This window comes from Theobroma cacao, chromosome 5 (genome assembly GCF_000208745.1).
Source record: "Theobroma cacao cultivar B97-61/B2 chromosome 5, Criollo_cocoa_genome_V2, whole genome shotgun sequence".
NCBI classification, from domain to species: Eukaryota; Viridiplantae; Streptophyta; class Magnoliopsida; order Malvales; family Malvaceae; genus Theobroma; species Theobroma cacao.
In genome coordinates this window covers 6,315,809-6,333,202 of record NC_030854.1, presented here as the reverse complement: position 1 = coordinate 6,333,202, position 17,394 = coordinate 6,315,809, and the positions used below count along the sequence as shown (strand labels likewise).

The following is a 17,394-nucleotide window of genomic DNA, read 5'->3' as shown; positions in this document are numbered from 1 at the left end:
TGTGTTTCTTCATTTCTTATGGTAGGACTTCAAATTTGTTTAGATAAACTTAAGAGTTGTACTATCCCATCTTTTGATAAAGTTGGTATCCACATTTTTGGATGGTTTCCTTATTGAAGAAAATGTCATGCAGAATGGAGATATTTTGTCATGCCATTAGCTAATCCTAAAGCTCATCTCTACACTCTGCATGTCAGTAACATTGATATATCCTTGTGCTTGATTACTCTTAAATAGAAGAAAAGTGTAAATGAAGAGGATGCTGCTTTTCATGCTCTTACTTATCGAACAAAAGATAATCATCTTGTGGAAAAGTGAGTTCATCCTTTGTTTCTTCTTCCATTTTTTTTATTAAACTTATTGCCTCATTTTGTTTGTTTTTAGGGAGAAATAACTACAAGAGAAGAACTTAACTAGGTTAAAGAGGTAGAGACTTCTAAAGTTAAGACTAAGGAAGAATCATGTGACTTTAAACGTGGTGACAAATCAAATGACAAATCTGTTGATGTTGATGAGGTTGAAGTTAAGGGTGAGTTAACATTTTTTGATGATTTCGTTGATTTGGATGCTCTATTTCCCTCACATACTCATAATTTCAATATAAACCAGGTAGAATCATATTATTGTGTTACTCCAGTTGATGTTGTTTCGAATTTTTTTTTAGAAACTAAAATTGTTCTTACTCCCTAAGATACTCAAGATGAAGTTGTTCTTAATACTGAGGCTATTCATGCTATTGAAGTTGTCCTTGATGTCAAAGTTGATGCTGGAGTTACTTCAATTATTGAGGTTATTCATGATGCTGGAGTTGATGCTAGAATTACTTCGAATGTTGAGGTTGTTCATAATGTCGGAGTTGCTACTGATGATGCTAGAGCTAGTCTGATTAATGCTCGTGTGTCTTCTTCCCTAGTGCCAAAACACAAAGATGCTAGTAGTGTTTCTGGCACTTAAGTAGCGTGTACAGAACAAAGTGGTAGAAAAGTCGACTTTCATGGTTTTCCAATTTCATCAGAGTATATGGAATACTTGGAGTATATTTTCAGTATAGAGGGGGAATTTTGGAATACCTCATTTTTAAAGAACGTAGATGTCATTTGTCCCATGATGGAGATGTTGGGTAGAGCTTTAATGATTTCATATGCTCCATTGATGAGTACTTTACCAAAAAAATTGCAACTGATGTTACAGGATTTTGATGATGCTTGTAAGGTTGGATTTAAACTTGAGTGCCTCAATGATTGTAGATCTAGAGCCAAAACTTTTCTCAACAAGTTTTCCTTGGAAAATGATTTAGAAAACATTGCAACGAAGATAGCTTCATCAAGAAAGTGTGATGCTAAAGTGTGAGAACAATTAAATGCCTTTGCTAATAGTAGCTCTTCTCTATGGAATATGTAATTGGCTAGTCTTTTTCTTCTTTTTTTTCTTCTTTGAAAGCTCGTTTGAGCTAGTACTTTCCTGTTGGTATATCGTATCTCTTTTTCTTTTTACAGTAATAATAATATTATATGCATGTTGTGTATTACTCACATGTCACATTATTGTATGTGGCCAAAAAGGAACTCTCAACTTTATATCAAGAAGGTTAACTCAAACCCAACATGAACGAGGTGAATTCAACCTTTTGAATACGTAAGCATAAGAGTTGCAACCAATTTGTGAATAATAGGCTAGGGTCAAAAAATGAGCGGTAAAGCTTGTAGCTATTATATAACATCATTACAGTCAAATTATGAATGATAAAGCTAGTGGCTAGAATATGAATGATGAGTTATGATCAAAGAATGAGCGATAAAGCTTGCGATCAATAAAAAAATTATCATTACAGTAAAAATATGAGCGATAAAGCCTGCAATTGAAGTGAGAGTGATGAGCTATGGTCAATGAATAAGTGATAAAGCTTGCGACCAGTAGCATAATAGAATTATAGCCAAAATATAAGCGATAAAACTAGTGGCTGAATATGAATTTCTTTTCTTTTCAAATGTCAAATTGCAATTCATGAAATAATGAAGAGTCAAAGTCTTAGAAATATTATAAATTATTCGAGAACGAGTTATTTTGGACCCTGTTGTTCCCAATAAATAACCTACATGGGACTTTTAATGGAATAGTTTACACAAGTCTCTTCATTCTAGAAGTGAATGACCATTTGTTCGATGATAATTTGTAATACCCGTACTTTGATATGGTGGCTAATAAAACTTATCGAATGTCAATTGAGGTAAATTAAAATGTTTAAAAGTGATGAAAGGTGAAAGGAATATTCTGGAGTAAAATATTTCGCATGTGAAGAAATAACAATTAAATAATAATATTTTTATTGAGAATGAATTAACAATATAAAAAAAGTGATTCGGAAGTGAAATTGAAGAAAATAAAACATTTTGGGTGCTAAGCAGACAAATGGAAAATTTTAGAATAAAATAATATTTTATTACTAAAATAATATTAAAATATCAATATTTTATTCAGTGTCAAATTTTTTCATGAAGAAGGAGTTTATGGTCAATCTAAGTGAGGGAGAAGAAGAACGAGAAAATTTCGGAGAAAAATGATGTTAATGGGGCCTGCGTGTCTTTATTAAATAAAGCTAGTGTGTGTAAGCAAATATTTAAATATTGCGGTGATACAGTGTTGAAGCATAAACTTGACATTTTATTGGTACAAGTGTTAAGAAAGAAAAATGGAAAGAAATTGGAATTAAAATATTATGGAAGGATACAATTAAAAAGGATGAAAACCTTGGAGGGCAAAATGATAATTTTACCATTAGTTTGGTCAAAGCTTTCAAAGGAAGCTTTGACTCTTCATCCTTATCCCATGACTGGTTCTTATCTTCACCAAAAGATATTTTCTTTTTCTTCCTCACCCACCCAACGCCATTTTCATTTCACCTCCATGAAAATCAAATGTTTTTCATTTGATTTTCCTTGTTTTCTTTTCATTTCCTTTCTTTTCTTACTTCTTTCTTCTCCTAACTTCTTGAGCACCAAACCTGCAGCTTCTAACCCCATTTTCCAGCACAACCAAACTCTAGGAGAGAGAAGGAAAAAATCTCTCTTTCTTTCCTTTATTTTTTATTTCTACTTCACCATCATCGACACTTGAATTTTCAACTTTAAATCTCCATTTTTAAGGCTAAAAGGTATATATTTTTAACTCTTGAAATTTATGAATTTATGGGTTATATTTTCAAATTTTATTTCCTAATTTCTTCAAATTCTTTTTCTTGAAAATATTAGGTTTTTGTTGATCTTTATGCCTCCAAGCTCACCAAGGTAAAGAACCTCTACATTGGAATAGTTGATATGATGGGTTTGAGAATTAGACTAGAATTCTAGGTTAAAAATTAGGCTAGAATGTAGTTTATCAAGATTATGCTTATTATAATTATTAAGTTTAAATTTATGATATATTTGAAGCTATTATTGTTTATTGGCAATTATAGGTTTTAATGGTATTTTGGGACTACCTGGATTAAGATCTTGTGGGTGCTAGTCTTGTTAGGTGGCATTGTTAAGGTGAGTGAACTTGCATTAAATTTATTTTAGAAAATACATATGTGTTGAGATGAAGCACTTAAATGATTATATTTTACTTTTTTTCCTCTAAATCAAGCCTGGGAACAAGCCCTTGATGAAACGTTTTATATTGTAAAATGTGTAATGTGATGAACCCATGTGTTCCTATATTCTGATGATATATATGTTATGCTTTGAATGATAATATTGTGTGATAATTGTAACTGCGCGTGTGTGGTGTGGGAGTGCACATGCCTGTGATGACGGGTGATTTCAGTTATGTGCTGTGTGGGAGTGCACATGAGCTAATGACCGGTGGATGATGATTCCAGCTATGTGCGACTGTGGGAATGCACATGAGCTAATGACTGATGGATGATGATTCTAGCTATGTGCGATGTGGGAGTGCACATGAGCTGATGAGCCTGTGGTTGTATGCGTTGAGCCATGTTGACTAGTGTGGGAATGATCTTGATATATTTGATGAATGTTTAAATCTATATATATATATACACAAAATGTATACATGAATTCTTACATGCCTGTGTACCTACCTTGTAGAGCACGGATGTTTGGAAAATGAAATGTGATTGCATTGATTATTGAAAGTTGAATTTCCTAAGTGTTTTAAAATGAGTTAAACGACAACATGGTATCGAGTTGTTTATGATATACAAATTGCATGGTTTTAAAACGAGTGCATCATGTTTTCGAAAACCTTCCGTATCATTTGCTTGTTCTCTTCCTATGTTCACTCACTGGGTTTGTACTAATTCTTTTCAACTTCATGTTTTAGTTTTCAAGCTCGAAGGTAGTTGGATCCTATGTAGAGGTGTTTTCTCCTGTTCATTGTACGGTAGGTTTACCAGGACACTCCATGATAGTACCCACGCCAGAGTCACTCTGCTGATAGTCAAGGTTTTTTGTATATGTATATAGTTATTTAAATGTAATTTGTGAGATTTTTTGTAAACACTGTATGTTTGGTTTGCATGATAATGTTGCCACAGGTTGGCAAATGGTAATATTATTTTGTGAATGGTATATGTTCGGTTACCATGATTCATTCTTGAGAAGAAATTATTTTTGAAAACTATGAATTAAGAACTTTAGAGGTAAATGAGGGATAAAGGGTCTAGTGAACAAGTTTTCATAAAAAGGCTTGCTTGGGCCTAATGAGCCATGCCTATTGGGTCCATGCGCCAGTCATGGCTCGAGATTTGGGCTGTGACATAATTAGACTTCTCTTCTTTTGTTGGTGGTCGTGTAACATAAGGCAAGTTCACTTTTTCATCCTTAATCCACTCATGGAGAAGCGCTTTCATTCTATATAGTGGAATTGTCCATCTCTTCTTGTAACTCAAAGTTTTCTACTAAGCTTTTACCTAATGCAATTATTCCTTCCTAATGAAGTCACCAAAATATAAAGAGGTTCTTGTGAAAGGGAGATGAAGTGTTACAAATGACTAAAAAGGATGTATCGGAGGTAACAGAAAGGAAGATTGGAGTAGTTCTTAAAGTACTGTCATGGTAGGTGGAAGAAACTAAATGAATAGTAGAGTAATGATTAAGGATAAGTAAAGAATAAGCGAGCAGTAGAGTGAAACTGAGAAGCATTAAGTAAAAGAGGGCTAGAGAGAAAATTTAGAGAAAGAAGCTCTAGGTGAAAATGCTTAAGCTTCGGAGTAGAGAAAGTCTCCCAAATGAATTGAGAGGGCTTTATATATAGTGCTAGAAGTGGTGGTTACTCAAGAATAAGTTTTTTTTTTTTATAATTGGAGGAAGGGGGATTCGAATTTTGCTCTTTGAGTAGGGGGATTATACACCAACCAATGAGCCAAATGTGTGCATAATGAATGACATTACTATGAAGAGCTTTAATATGGGTAACTGTTACTATAACCCATGATGTGAATATTAAAATGGTAATTTTATTGCATATAATGAGTAACCATTAGAAACTCGTTATGTAACCATTGAAGTAATTGGGTGTAATAAGACTTGTAGTAGAAGATAATAAAGAAGAGGTATATGTGAAAAGCTATACGAGAACAAGTTAGGAGAAGAAGGTATACATGAACATTTACAAGAGAAAAAGATGTACGTGAATAGGGACATGACAACAAGGTAAGAGGGACAAACACTTGTATTTCAGGAAAAGGTTAAGAGGAAGACCTCTTAACTACCTCCATATCTGAGCCACCAAGCCAAACTCTCCGGAACATCTTAAAATGGAAGTAACCCATGAACTGTCCTACTTATTTCGGGTTGCTTTCGCTGTCATTCGTGTGAAGTAGTTGTTCTACGTGAAATATTATTTCACTTGTTCCATTTATTCTGTACGAAGTAGTGTTTCACTTATTCTAGTTGTTTTTATCATTTTTTGTACAACATTACACTGTAAAACAATTCTTTATAGAATAAGTAATAAAAAAAATCAACTATCTATAATACTTAAACCATACATTGAACATGTCCCAAAATAACTGCTAATAAATGTAACCATTTCCTTCCTCTCACCAATTGTGATCATTACATTCTAGTCCCCTGTTCATATTTAGACCCAAATGCCTTCCACAAAGAACTCAAATTAAACCTCACTTAGCATGAAATTATGCCTAAATTTTGTAGTCATGCTTTTGAAAGCTTGGTCCATCTCCTCGATTGGCATATTGATATTACACCACATTTTAGTGGTTGTGACACTCCTTCCTTCCTTGTCTTCCTCACATTCCTCATGAACAAGCAGTTAAGCTTTGTTACTCATACTCACATACTTGCATATGATCATAAATTTTGACTACATGTTAGATTGTCTTTCCTACTAGTGAACTACTTAGTTGATTGTGGTTTTGAGGAAACCAACTTCTTCAAAAAGCCTCATATCTTGATCAGCCTTAACAATTCTTCTCTCTCCTTAATTAAACCTCACAAAGGCAAAATTTATTGGTTTTCTTCTGTTAGTCTTTATTTTTCTCAATATGGAAACATCCATCACCTTATCATAACCTTTAAACAAGCTTCACAGTATCTTTCATGAAATTCTTGAGCGTAAGTTCTTGACATTCACGGTTTGGAGCCTGGATCTCCACTTGTAATGCTTTGGAGTACCTTATCATTTTACTGCTTCCTTCCTAGGTATAGTTTTTCATTTTGACTCTTTTGAACTCTAGCCACCCTTGTTTCCTGATGTTAGTTAGTTGTTAATCTAATAATATCACACCTAATAATCATCCTTTTGGTTTATTTATCTTCTTAAATATTGTTTAAGTGTTTCGTAGATTTGAGTTTATGTAATAAAATTATTAGAATTTTGAAGTCCCGAGAAAAGATGGATTCTGTAGGCTTTATATTTAATTAAAAGTACTTTTAAGCAAGGGCGGAACTAGCCAATTTTTGTTAGGTCAAAAACAGAGGAATCAAGGTTAAAAATTTTAAAAACTAATATGTTGAATTTAACCAATAATTAAAACTTTAATCAAATTTGAAAAAAAAATTAATACAGTCAAGATCCAATATTCTTATAATTTTATTTCTATTTAATCTTATAATACTAAATATAAAATTATAATACAGAAAATATAAATAGTTAAATACGATATACAATATTTGTAAAACCCGACTCTATAAACACATGTCATGACATACATGCATTGAGTAGCATGCTATTATGCTAAGAAAGTCCCTAAGAATAGACGAAACCCGGTATTGTACTTAACAGTACACTTGAGTTGATTTAACCTCGAATTAGTTCAAATAAGAATTGTAGGATGAAATTTAATATTTTACAGTTCAGGAATGACTAAAAATGATTGTTCGGAGTTCGAGGGTTCATTTGGGGAAAAATTGAAATTTTTGATGTTTAGGGGCAAAATCGTCATTTTGCCACCTAAGATAATAATTTGATCATGGAGTGAAATTTTTGATCAAGATTAACTATTTGGAGTATAATTTATTGATAGGAAGTAAAAAATTTCAATTCCGGCAATTTTCGAAACATAGGGGCAAAACGATAATTTTGTCGCATCGGGGGTAAAACAGTAATTTTCACCACCTAAAACTTGTCAAAATCATAAGATTTATTTATTTTTGGTATGAATAACTATGGTATTCTAAGTGGTGAAAAATTGAAGTTTAAAGGACGAAATTTTAAAAACGGGCCAATGGGAAAGTGACACATGATACTTTTTTTAATGATTTAATATTTTTTTAAAGGAAAGTCAACCCATTTAAACCTCACATCAGGTGATGGCCAGCCATAAGGAGAAAATAGGAGAGAAAATAGAGAGGAAAGGAAGAAAAGAGAAAAACCAAAGGAAAAGTAGAAAATTCAAAGGGGAATTCGCGTTTTTCGACTGTTTACGAGTCTAAATGTAAGATTTTTCGACTTTAGCTTGATTTCTACCTTTCCTATGCCTTTGTTTCCATTTAGCATGCTTGAGGAGAGAGATCAAAAAGTGATACCAAGGGCTGGCTGAATTTCAAGGGGGAGGATTTTGAATTTTTTAGGTTTTGATTCTTAGTTAAATTGGTAGTTTTAGTTAGTTAAATGTGTATAGAAATCAAATTGGGCAAGAAAGCATGAAATTTTTACAATACCCACCCTTGGCCGAATCTTCAATGATGTACAATGATGAAGAACTGATTTTTATTCTAAGAGAAATGAAGAGAAAATAATGAAAAATGGTTAAATGTGATAGAAAACCAATGTGAAAAATTTACCTAGTTAATGTCACATTTTTGACCGAATTTTTCAAGGAGGAAAGTGAGCTGATTTTGGTGATTTTAAAGGGTTATTGGCTGATATTTAATGGTTAGAAATGTTGGAGAGAAAATGGGACAATTTAGAGCTAAAATGGAGCGCATTAGCAATTTATCGGGTAAAGTGCTAAAAATAGGTTAATACTGCGTTTAAGCCGTTTTAGGCTATTGCATTTCATACCATGCACTAGTATAGGATTTAAGTCAATTATATAGTGATTTAACATCAATGTGGTGAATTGTGTAATTTGTGCAATGTGTCTAGGAGGAGACCCTTCCGGTAAAGGCAAGGAAGTCGTATCCGACAAACAGTGATCGGGGCACCTAGAAAGCATTTAATTTGTACAAACGATGAGTAAACCTATTATTATTGTAAATTATCTAGAGTTTATTTTTAAATGCTCTTCATGGATTTTATGAAACGAAAATGAGATTAAAATGGGATTTTTGATGTTTTAGAAATAAATGTGACAAATAAATATATTGTCTTGATTTTCTAAAATAAGAAACTATTGATTATAAAATTGAGTAATTGGAGGCTGCCAATTATCTTGAAAAATATATTTTCCTATGAATGACTTATGATATATGAGTATATGTGGCTATATTTTATAATTGCATTGAGAATTTATGTAAGCTGTCTTTTACTATGCAGGCTGGGTAAATAAATAAAAGTCATGTTATATTGTCAAAATTTTATTAAAATTGGTGGGTTTAGTCACTGCAGTTACGGGTTTTCGTGGACTGCCTATTAGAGGGGCACGGTAAACCCGGTTATATAGTTACTCCGGTTGTAGAGGCGAGGAGGGTAACTCTCGGGGTAGTGTTAGAGCTCACTTAACGTCGAACCCCCACGTGAATGTGTAACTCGACCAACGCCAAAGAACGACTTGTTTTCAAAACTAACATGTGTTTAACATGTAAATATCTTAACAACCTTGGCGAACTCGATTAGATGCCTTGGCCAAGGTATCCCCGAGGACTAATTTTTGGCTTGAGCCCTATTTCTAATAAAAGTCATAGGCCTTAACAACTGTTTTGGTAAATCACAAATATTTTATGGTTTAAGAAATAAATTGAAAACCTTATGAAATGGTTTGTGATTTGTTGTTTAAACTTGTCTCCATTTTACTCGCCTTTAGATATTTATGATAATGTCTATTTACTCATTGGGATTGCAAAATCTCACCCACCTTCTTTCCAAATATTTCAGGCCTGTGGTAGCTTGTAGATACCCGATTTTGTCGAGGATTCCAGTTGACCCCTCTATCACACAGACAATAGGTTACTATCACCAACACTTGGTGTTTTTATGGGCTACTTGTCATTGTAATTATTATTGTACATTATAACTTTGTAAATTATTGTATGTATGAATTTATTTTACTTTTAAGTTACAAAAGATTACTTACACGTGTTTCTATAAATATTATTTTATATAAAAATGTTATATTTTTGTCTTTTGATTTACTTGAACCAAAAATGACTGAAAATTGTTTAAAACTGATATGTAAGCCTTGCGGGGTTCCGATTGGTATTCCGGGTAATGAGTATCAATCGGGACGTCGCGACGATTGTCATGGGCCCGAGGGAGGTTCCGGGCCGTGACAATATTAATAATTTTCTTTTATATAGTCAAGATTATTTAAAAACTATATATTTAAGATAATTTCCTTTCAACTAAATATAAAACGTAACGCACATAAAAATGATACACTTAAAATAATTTTCTCTTACATAATTAGGATTAATAAAAAAAATGATACATTGATGAAATTTTAAGTTATAGTGTAACACTATAACTTATATTTGAAAACTACATAATAATTTATTAATTTTTAAAGATTAAAATTATAGAACATAAAATCCATATAATATAAAAAAGAAAAACATGACAAGTAGAAGATAGAACCCGCATATGACGTAACAAAAAAGAAAGAAAAAGAATATGGTTGATGGTTCGTAGAAATATGAAGAAGAAAGTTTATAAAAATTTAGAACATATGAGTAAATAGAATAAAAATGAAAAAAAAATATAAATAAAATAATAATATAAATTGAAAGAAGAAAGCGAAAAAAAACTTTAAAGTTGAGTGAGGCATATGAGATCATTTTCTATTATTTTTTATTTGTATTAAGTATTAAATAAAAAATTATTTTGAGAAGACCATTAAGAGAATATATTAAAAATTTTAAAAATTTCATATGATATAAAAAAAATTTTAAAAATTTTGGACGATCAAATTTTGAGTTGTTATGCCGAAAGTTTTACATTTAAATCTTGAATTAAGAGAAGGAGGAAAAAAAAATGAATCTCTCTTTCTTCGTATATAGTCTTAAATTAATACAGTTTCACATGGATAAAAAAAAGTTAAGTCCAGGTATGGATAAAACTAAATGTTCACGTCGGATTAAAGCCACCAAACAATGAATATATACAGTAAAATTTATATAAATTAATACTCCATAAATTAATATTTTTGATTAAATAATATTTTTGATCGGTCTTGATTTGGGACCAACGTGGTAAATTAATAATTCCTTAAATTTGTAAGATAATACATTTTAAAAAAACGACATAAGTCCCACTTGATATATAAATTAATAATCTTCTTATACATTAAAATTATACGCACACATATCTCACTTAGAAGGCATTCACATATATAAGAATTGACTAATTCGGAATTAACATTTAGTTTAGAGTAATCTTAGTCATGATTGATTGTGATTTTGTCAATCAAAGACGTGCTATCCAGCCCCTTGGTGTAAAAGATTTCAAGGAATTCTTGAGCGCTGAAATCACGATATATTGGTGGTTTCTCTGCTGACAGCAATTCTGGTAGAGGTCCAAAGTAACCATCTCCCTTCCATTTGCTCAGATTGAAGAATTCAACAACTGAAATTCGAGGTTCCTTGCAGGAGTTGGCCAATACTCGATGTTGTACACTCTTGTACTCTCCATTGGAGACTATCTGCAATGTGGACCCTTAAATACATATATGTTTATTGCAAACATATATACCTGCTAAATGTTCTGAGTAATCATACTAATTCAAAAATAATAGTTATAATTAACATATAGGAAGGTACGTAAGATTTGATTTCATGGCAAGAAGAAAAGCAGCAAAAGCAATGAATGATTTTTTTCACCAAGACAGATTTGTTATTAACAGGAATTTGAAAAGCAGGTCTTTCACTTACGATCTCGAGGGGGAAAGTTGATCGGGCTCAAACAAGCTTTTCAAAGCATATGTGGGAAAGTTACAACAAATCTCCAGTGCAAGTATATGCCCGTGTTGAGTCATGATCACACTAAAACACGATTATTCATAGAATAATAAGATGACAAAACTCCAAAAAAAAAAAGAAAGTTCTGGACAGCTTATTCTCCGACATTTACCTGCTCGTGCACTAATCAATGACCAAAACAAGAGGCACACCATTTAGAAATTTGTTTCTTCTGCCCCAGGGCCGGTACCGCCACCCAAGCAAAGACTTTAAGTGCCAAATTTTCATAGGTCTATAATTTTATAATAATACTATAATTAATTATAAATAATTAATAAAATATCTATTTATTCTCTTATATCTAATATATAAATATATATTTCTCTCACTTCCACATCCTATTAATTTTTAACTATTTATCTCATTTCTTATTAAAAATATGAAAAACTTAAAATAATTAATAAAATAACATATTTTCTCACTTTTTTAATTATGAACCTAATAAATCTTAATTTTTTATCACTTTCTAAATCCTATTAATTCTCAACTATTTCTCTTATTCCCAATCAACTAAGGATATTATGTATTTAATGATCTCCCACTGCCATTTTTCTTTCTATATATAAAAGTAATTACTTTTTTTTAATTTATAATATCCATTAATTAATGAATTTGCTTTTTCTTCCTTAACTTCAATAAAAAATAACCTCATTTTTTAATTTCAATAAAAAAATTTTATTTGAATATTTAGTTTTAAGCCTTTTTATTTCCTGAGTCGCTATTGTTCTGCTTTTCATTATGTCTCTCTTCTTACCATCATTCATCAATAATCCCTAAAAATGTTTGAAAATTTTTATTTTATATATATATATAGTTTAAAAACCTCTTCAAAATTTTTAGAATTTATTTATTTATTATATATTTTTAATGATCCTCTCCAAGATAGGACTCTTGCAGATTAGTTTAAAATGAATGACGTTTAAGTTGTAGGCTGCAGTGTGGGTGAACGGGTGCTGGATTTAGATGTGGATACATAAATCTATTGGATCAGGATCTATATGATCTTATAGATATGTAAAGTCGGCTGAATCTAGGACATATGATGGGTTTGAAGATTAATTTGTCTCAACACGTTTTGAATTGATAGAATTTGCTGTGTGTGTCCGAGTTGGGATAGCAACAACGAGTGTTAATTTGAAACTCTTTGTGTTGCATTGGTCCGAATATCCCTAGGCTTTTTTCTTTTCACTAGGCGTTATTCTATTTTCTGTTTTAATTTTTCTCTGTAATTATTGATCAAAGCCTTATCGTTTTGGATCTTCATTAATAAAATTGCTTAATTTTCAAAAAAAAAAAATGTTCTTTCCAAAATTTATGGAATTATTTATTTATTATATATTTTTAATGGCTTTTTCAAAATAATTTTTTTATTTAATATTAATGCAAATAAAAATTAATAAAATGACCTCATAAGCCTTACTCAACTTTATCCTAATTTAGGTTTCCTCACACCTCTTTCTCCCTTTTTCTTTTTCTCTTTTTCTTCTCTTTTGCTCTTCTACTTTTACTTTAATCTTTTCTCTATAACTCACCATTAAAACACATTTCATTTTTCAAAAGAGATTTACAAACTTTTGAGCTTGGACAAGGAACGATGAGACCACTCACCATCATTTTGGTGAAATTAAAAAGAGATAAATTTTTTTATCTTTTTTTTCTATTTATATTATTTAACTATTATATATTTAATCATTATGTGAAATCCTGTATATTGTATTTAACTATTTATATTTTATACATTATAGCTTTATATTAGTACTTTAAGTTTAAATAGAAATAAAACAAGAATATTAGATTTTGGCTACACATTGATTAAGATATGGTTTTAGGTTATTTGATGTTAGTGGTCTCATGTGTTGCCCTTCTTTTTGTTGTTGGGTGTCTTTTGTTCTCTTTGAGCAGCCATCAAGTTTTTCGAGTGGCTTTTTCTGTGTAATTGTATAAGTTTTTACATTCATATTGGGTTTAGGAGTCTTTAGTCAATCAGAGGTTCAATAAAAATACTTTTTTATTAAAAAAATTTTCAAGTTTGATTAAAATACGAGTAAGTTGAAAATAATTAATAAATTTTTTAAAAGAAAAGATACAAATCATTCAAATAATTCTCCTACACTTGAACCATCATGCCTCAATGCTTAAAATCTTGAGTAAGAGAAATATGAATCGAAACATCTTAACTCAATCTTGAAAAAATGGATGCTTTTTAGATAAAATCCGATCCTTATAAATTTTTTTTTTGAAAGAGATCCTTATAAAATTATTATAAGTCTTTCTTTTCTTATTTCTTTTGATCTGCGCGTGATATAAAATTATTATTTATTATGAATCTTTTAATTATTCCTTAAGTTTAACATATTAGTTTTAAAAAATTGTAACCCTTAGACCTTTTTCATCTTTGACCTCCAATAAAAATTGGCTAGCTCTACCTCTAGCCCTTTTAATTGGTCTCATTTTGTGGCCAACTTCCATTAAAAGCTTGATCCAGGTAATTTGGAACTATTATTAATAAGGTATCGGAAAAAAGATTGCATGTATAAGTTGATTTTATCAATTAAAGAAAATGTAGAGGTGAAAGAAATTAATTCAAAACGTTTAATTATAAGTCTTATAGAAAGCAGAACATTTTTTGAACGATCAATTTGTCATGTTTAGGTACTTTCAAACCAAAATTGTATTGGTTTCATCACGGATTGATAAAATGAATAAAAAAGAAAAAAAATTAAATGGGGCAAACCTTATGTAATGAATTTATAATTAAGAAGGATACCTGCAAAAAGTCGCCAACGTTGATAATTACGCCACCGTGCACAGGCTTGATGTTCACCCACTCATCTCCATGCATAACCTGCAACCCTGGAATCTGATTCTGCAACAGCAGCGTCACCACTCCTGGATCCGTATGCGATGTTATCCCCATCGTCAAGTCTGGCTGCGGACAGTGCGGGTAAATATGCCCTACCAAAACCCTGGCATCACTGAACGTCAAGTCCTTGAACTTGCCTTCTTCCAGCCCTAACCCTTCACTCAACAAACCCATCACCGTCTCGGCCACCTTGGTAGCACTCAAATCCCATGTAACCATCTCTTTTCTACAGACAGCCGGCAAATCTTCCGGATCCAATGGCTTGGGTCCCATCCAAGCCTGCAAGGAGTCATGCCAGCAGGCAACCTCAGCCCTGTACAAATCGTTATTACTAGCGTACATTACTCCTTGTGATTCTTCTCGTTTGTAGTACTTTGATTTAATTTCATGTGGCTTCTCGTGGAAGGCTTTGATAGCTCGGATTGTCTCTTCGAGTACTGGTATGGGTACTCCATGGTTAATCACTTGAAAGAAACCCCATGATTTTGCGGCTTCTTTGATTTGGTTAACGATTTCCTGGCGGTGATCAGGGGAGCTCACATTGGACAGGTCGATAACTGGGATGTTAGTGTTTCCTTGAGAAGATTTTGATTTAAGATCAGGGGGAGTTTGTGGTGGATGTTTGAAGAAATCAGGAATGGTTATGATGCCAGAATCGGAGAGACCTTTAACTCCGATTTTGGATTCGTCGAATTCTTTCAGCTCCTTCAATCGGTCATAGCTGGAAGTTGCAGCCATCTTTAAAGAGCACTTCAGTCTTTGATATTTGTCGATCAACGTAGTAGGATCGGGCAAAAACAGATAAATAGATTGCTAGTTTATGCAAGCAGAAAATTCAAACCGTCCTTTCACAGACTGTACCTCTCAACTTTAATTTACGTTACTTTCTTTTTTTGGGAAACTTAATAGATTATTTAATAGATTTAATTGGATAATTAATGGCACGTTAATATAGCAGATTGATAGCCACACATTTTAAATGTCAAAGATAAGATACACACGATGCGCTGACTTCAAAAGCATGATTAGTCACTTTCAATAGACCTGACAATTTTGAACACGACACGATAAGACACGGGTTAAACAAGTTTTGAGTTTAGTGTTAACGTGTTTCGTGTCTGACATGACAAACACGTTTAAAACACGTTTAAACACGTTTACCTAATCGTGTTATTGTGTTTAATCGTGTTGTCGTGTTTAAACGTATATACGTTACACATTTATTAACCTATTAAAAATTAATAGTTAAAAATTATTTTAATCTTATATAAATAATTTTAAATAATTATTTTAATAAGTTTTTTTAATTTTATAAAGGGTATAATGTAATTATACATGCTCAGTCCTAATTTTTAACTTTTAGTGATTATTTGATGTTATTATTATTTTTGTTTTATTATAAATTTTTTTTATAATTATAGATTTTAAATTTAAATAATAACATTATATTTAATTATAAATATTTTTATTTAATTGTGTTAAACGTGTTATTAATCGTGTCGTGTCGTATATTAACACGTTTAATAAACATGTTAATCATGTCGTATCGTGTTACACGTGTATTAAACTTGTACGTATACGTGTTTCAAATTTAAGACACGAATGTTAAACGTATCATGTTCATATTTAGCCTTAATGTGTTTCGTGTCTAATTGTGTCTGACACGTTTACGACACGTTAACATGAATTATCAAGTCTAACTTTCAGGGACGGAGCCTCCTTTAAATATGGGGCATGGCTTTTCAAAATTTTTAAATTTTTTTTATATTATATAAAATTTTTAAATTTTTTAATATATATTTTTAATGATTCTCTCAAAATCATTTTTTATTTCATAATTAATATAAATAAAGAATAACAAAAAATATCTTATATGCCTCATTCAATTTTAAATTTTTTTATTTTCTTCTGTTAATTTATATTATTATTTTTATTTTATTTATTCATATATTTTAAGTGTTTATAAATTTTCTTCTTCAAAGTTTCTACAAACCATCAATCATATTCTTTCTCTTTTTTGTCTTTTATGTCATATATGAGTTTTATCTTTTACTTGCCATGTTTTTCTTTTTTTATATTATATGGATTTTATTTTTATGATTTTGATTTTTAAAAATTAATAAATTATTATGTAATTCTTAAACATAAGTTGTAGTGTTGCAATGTTGTTTAAAATTTCATCAATATATCATTTTTCATTAATCCTAATTATGTAAGATGAAATTATTTTGAGTGTATCTTTTTTATGTGCTTTACATTTTATATTTATTTTTTTTTGAAAAGCTTCAAATGAATTATATTAGGAGCAAAGTAACAACAAAAACAGGCATGATGGCTGCACAAAAAAGCCATTGCCTGTACAAGGCTGCCAACTACAAACATACACACAATCAGGCCCCAAAAGAACACAACCTACCATGAGTTTTGGAAACACAAAACTATACAACTCAGAATCATAGGGAAAAAAGGAAGAAGTAAAACCAGTAGCAAATAGCAAGGCAATCTCTCGTTAAGAGTCAGTGGTACCATAGGTAATTACAGGGAAGGGTGCCGACTAGTCCCTGCTGCTTCCAAAATTAATCCATATTAAATAGTGGTCTTGCTGAACCTCAACTTTAGCCAGACTATCCGCTGCATCATTGGCTGAACGCCATATAAGTTGAATATGCTAGCATTGGATTTTCTCCCAAAGTTTAGAAATTTGCATCACATACCGCCTAAGTCTCCATGGCACAGAAGAGGGATTTTTTGTGAGGCCTTGATTTTTATAGACTCGTAGTTAGAAATAAACGCGATAACACGAACTAGGGATAATTTCATCATTTTTCTTAGTGAGCTCTTAGAAGTGGGTATTCTAATATTATTAAGGCCTAAGTAGGCCTAAGGAATAAATGAATGATGAATATGAGGATAAAATGACGAAGGAAATAGAAATAATGATGATTTTCAAGG

The 17,394-nt window shown here is 31.3% G+C and overlaps 1 protein-coding gene and 1 long non-coding RNA gene across 4 annotated transcripts; one reads left to right on the top strand and one right to left on the bottom strand.

Annotated features, from left to right (window-relative positions):
- Positions 2,929–4,566, top strand: LOC108662178. Its single transcript, XR_001927977.1, has 4 exons — positions 2,929–3,151; positions 3,249–3,284; positions 3,455–3,527; positions 4,324–4,566. It is a non-coding gene; the product is annotated as an uncharacterized LOC108662178 (long non-coding RNA).
- LOC18598281 (1-aminocyclopropane-1-carboxylate oxidase homolog 4) lies at positions 10,852–15,331 on the bottom strand. Of its 3 annotated transcripts, XR_001927750.1 has the most exons (3): positions 14,347–15,331; positions 11,493–11,603; positions 11,172–11,263 (listed from the first exon to the last, which is right to left on the bottom strand). XR_001927750.1 is itself a non-coding variant. In XM_007027748.2 (2 exons), exons 1-2 carry the CDS (start codon positions 15,178–15,180, stop codon positions 11,000–11,002), a joined length of 1,098 nt encoding a protein of 365 aa, XP_007027810.2. In that variant the 5' UTR covers positions 15,181–15,325; the 3' UTR covers positions 10,852–10,999. The 3 variants fall into 3 exon arrangements, 2 of the variants coding, with proteins under 2 accessions (XP_007027810.2, XP_017976135.1); XM_007027748.2 differs by lacking the exon at positions 11,493–11,603 and having other exon boundaries at positions 10,852–11,263; positions 14,347–15,325; XM_018120646.1 differs by lacking the exon at positions 11,493–11,603 and having other exon boundaries at positions 11,236–11,313.

Excerpts from the sequence above, each read along its gene's own strand:
- LOC18598281 (XM_007027748.2), bottom strand. The coding sequence starts at position 15,180 with ATGGCTGCAACTTCCAGCTATGACCGATTGAAGGAGCTGAAAGAATTC. Across the intron at positions 11,264-14,346 it reads ACGTTGGCGACTTTTTGCAG|ATAGTCTCCAATGGAGAGTA; the intron begins GTATCCTTCTTA and ends TCCACATTGCAG.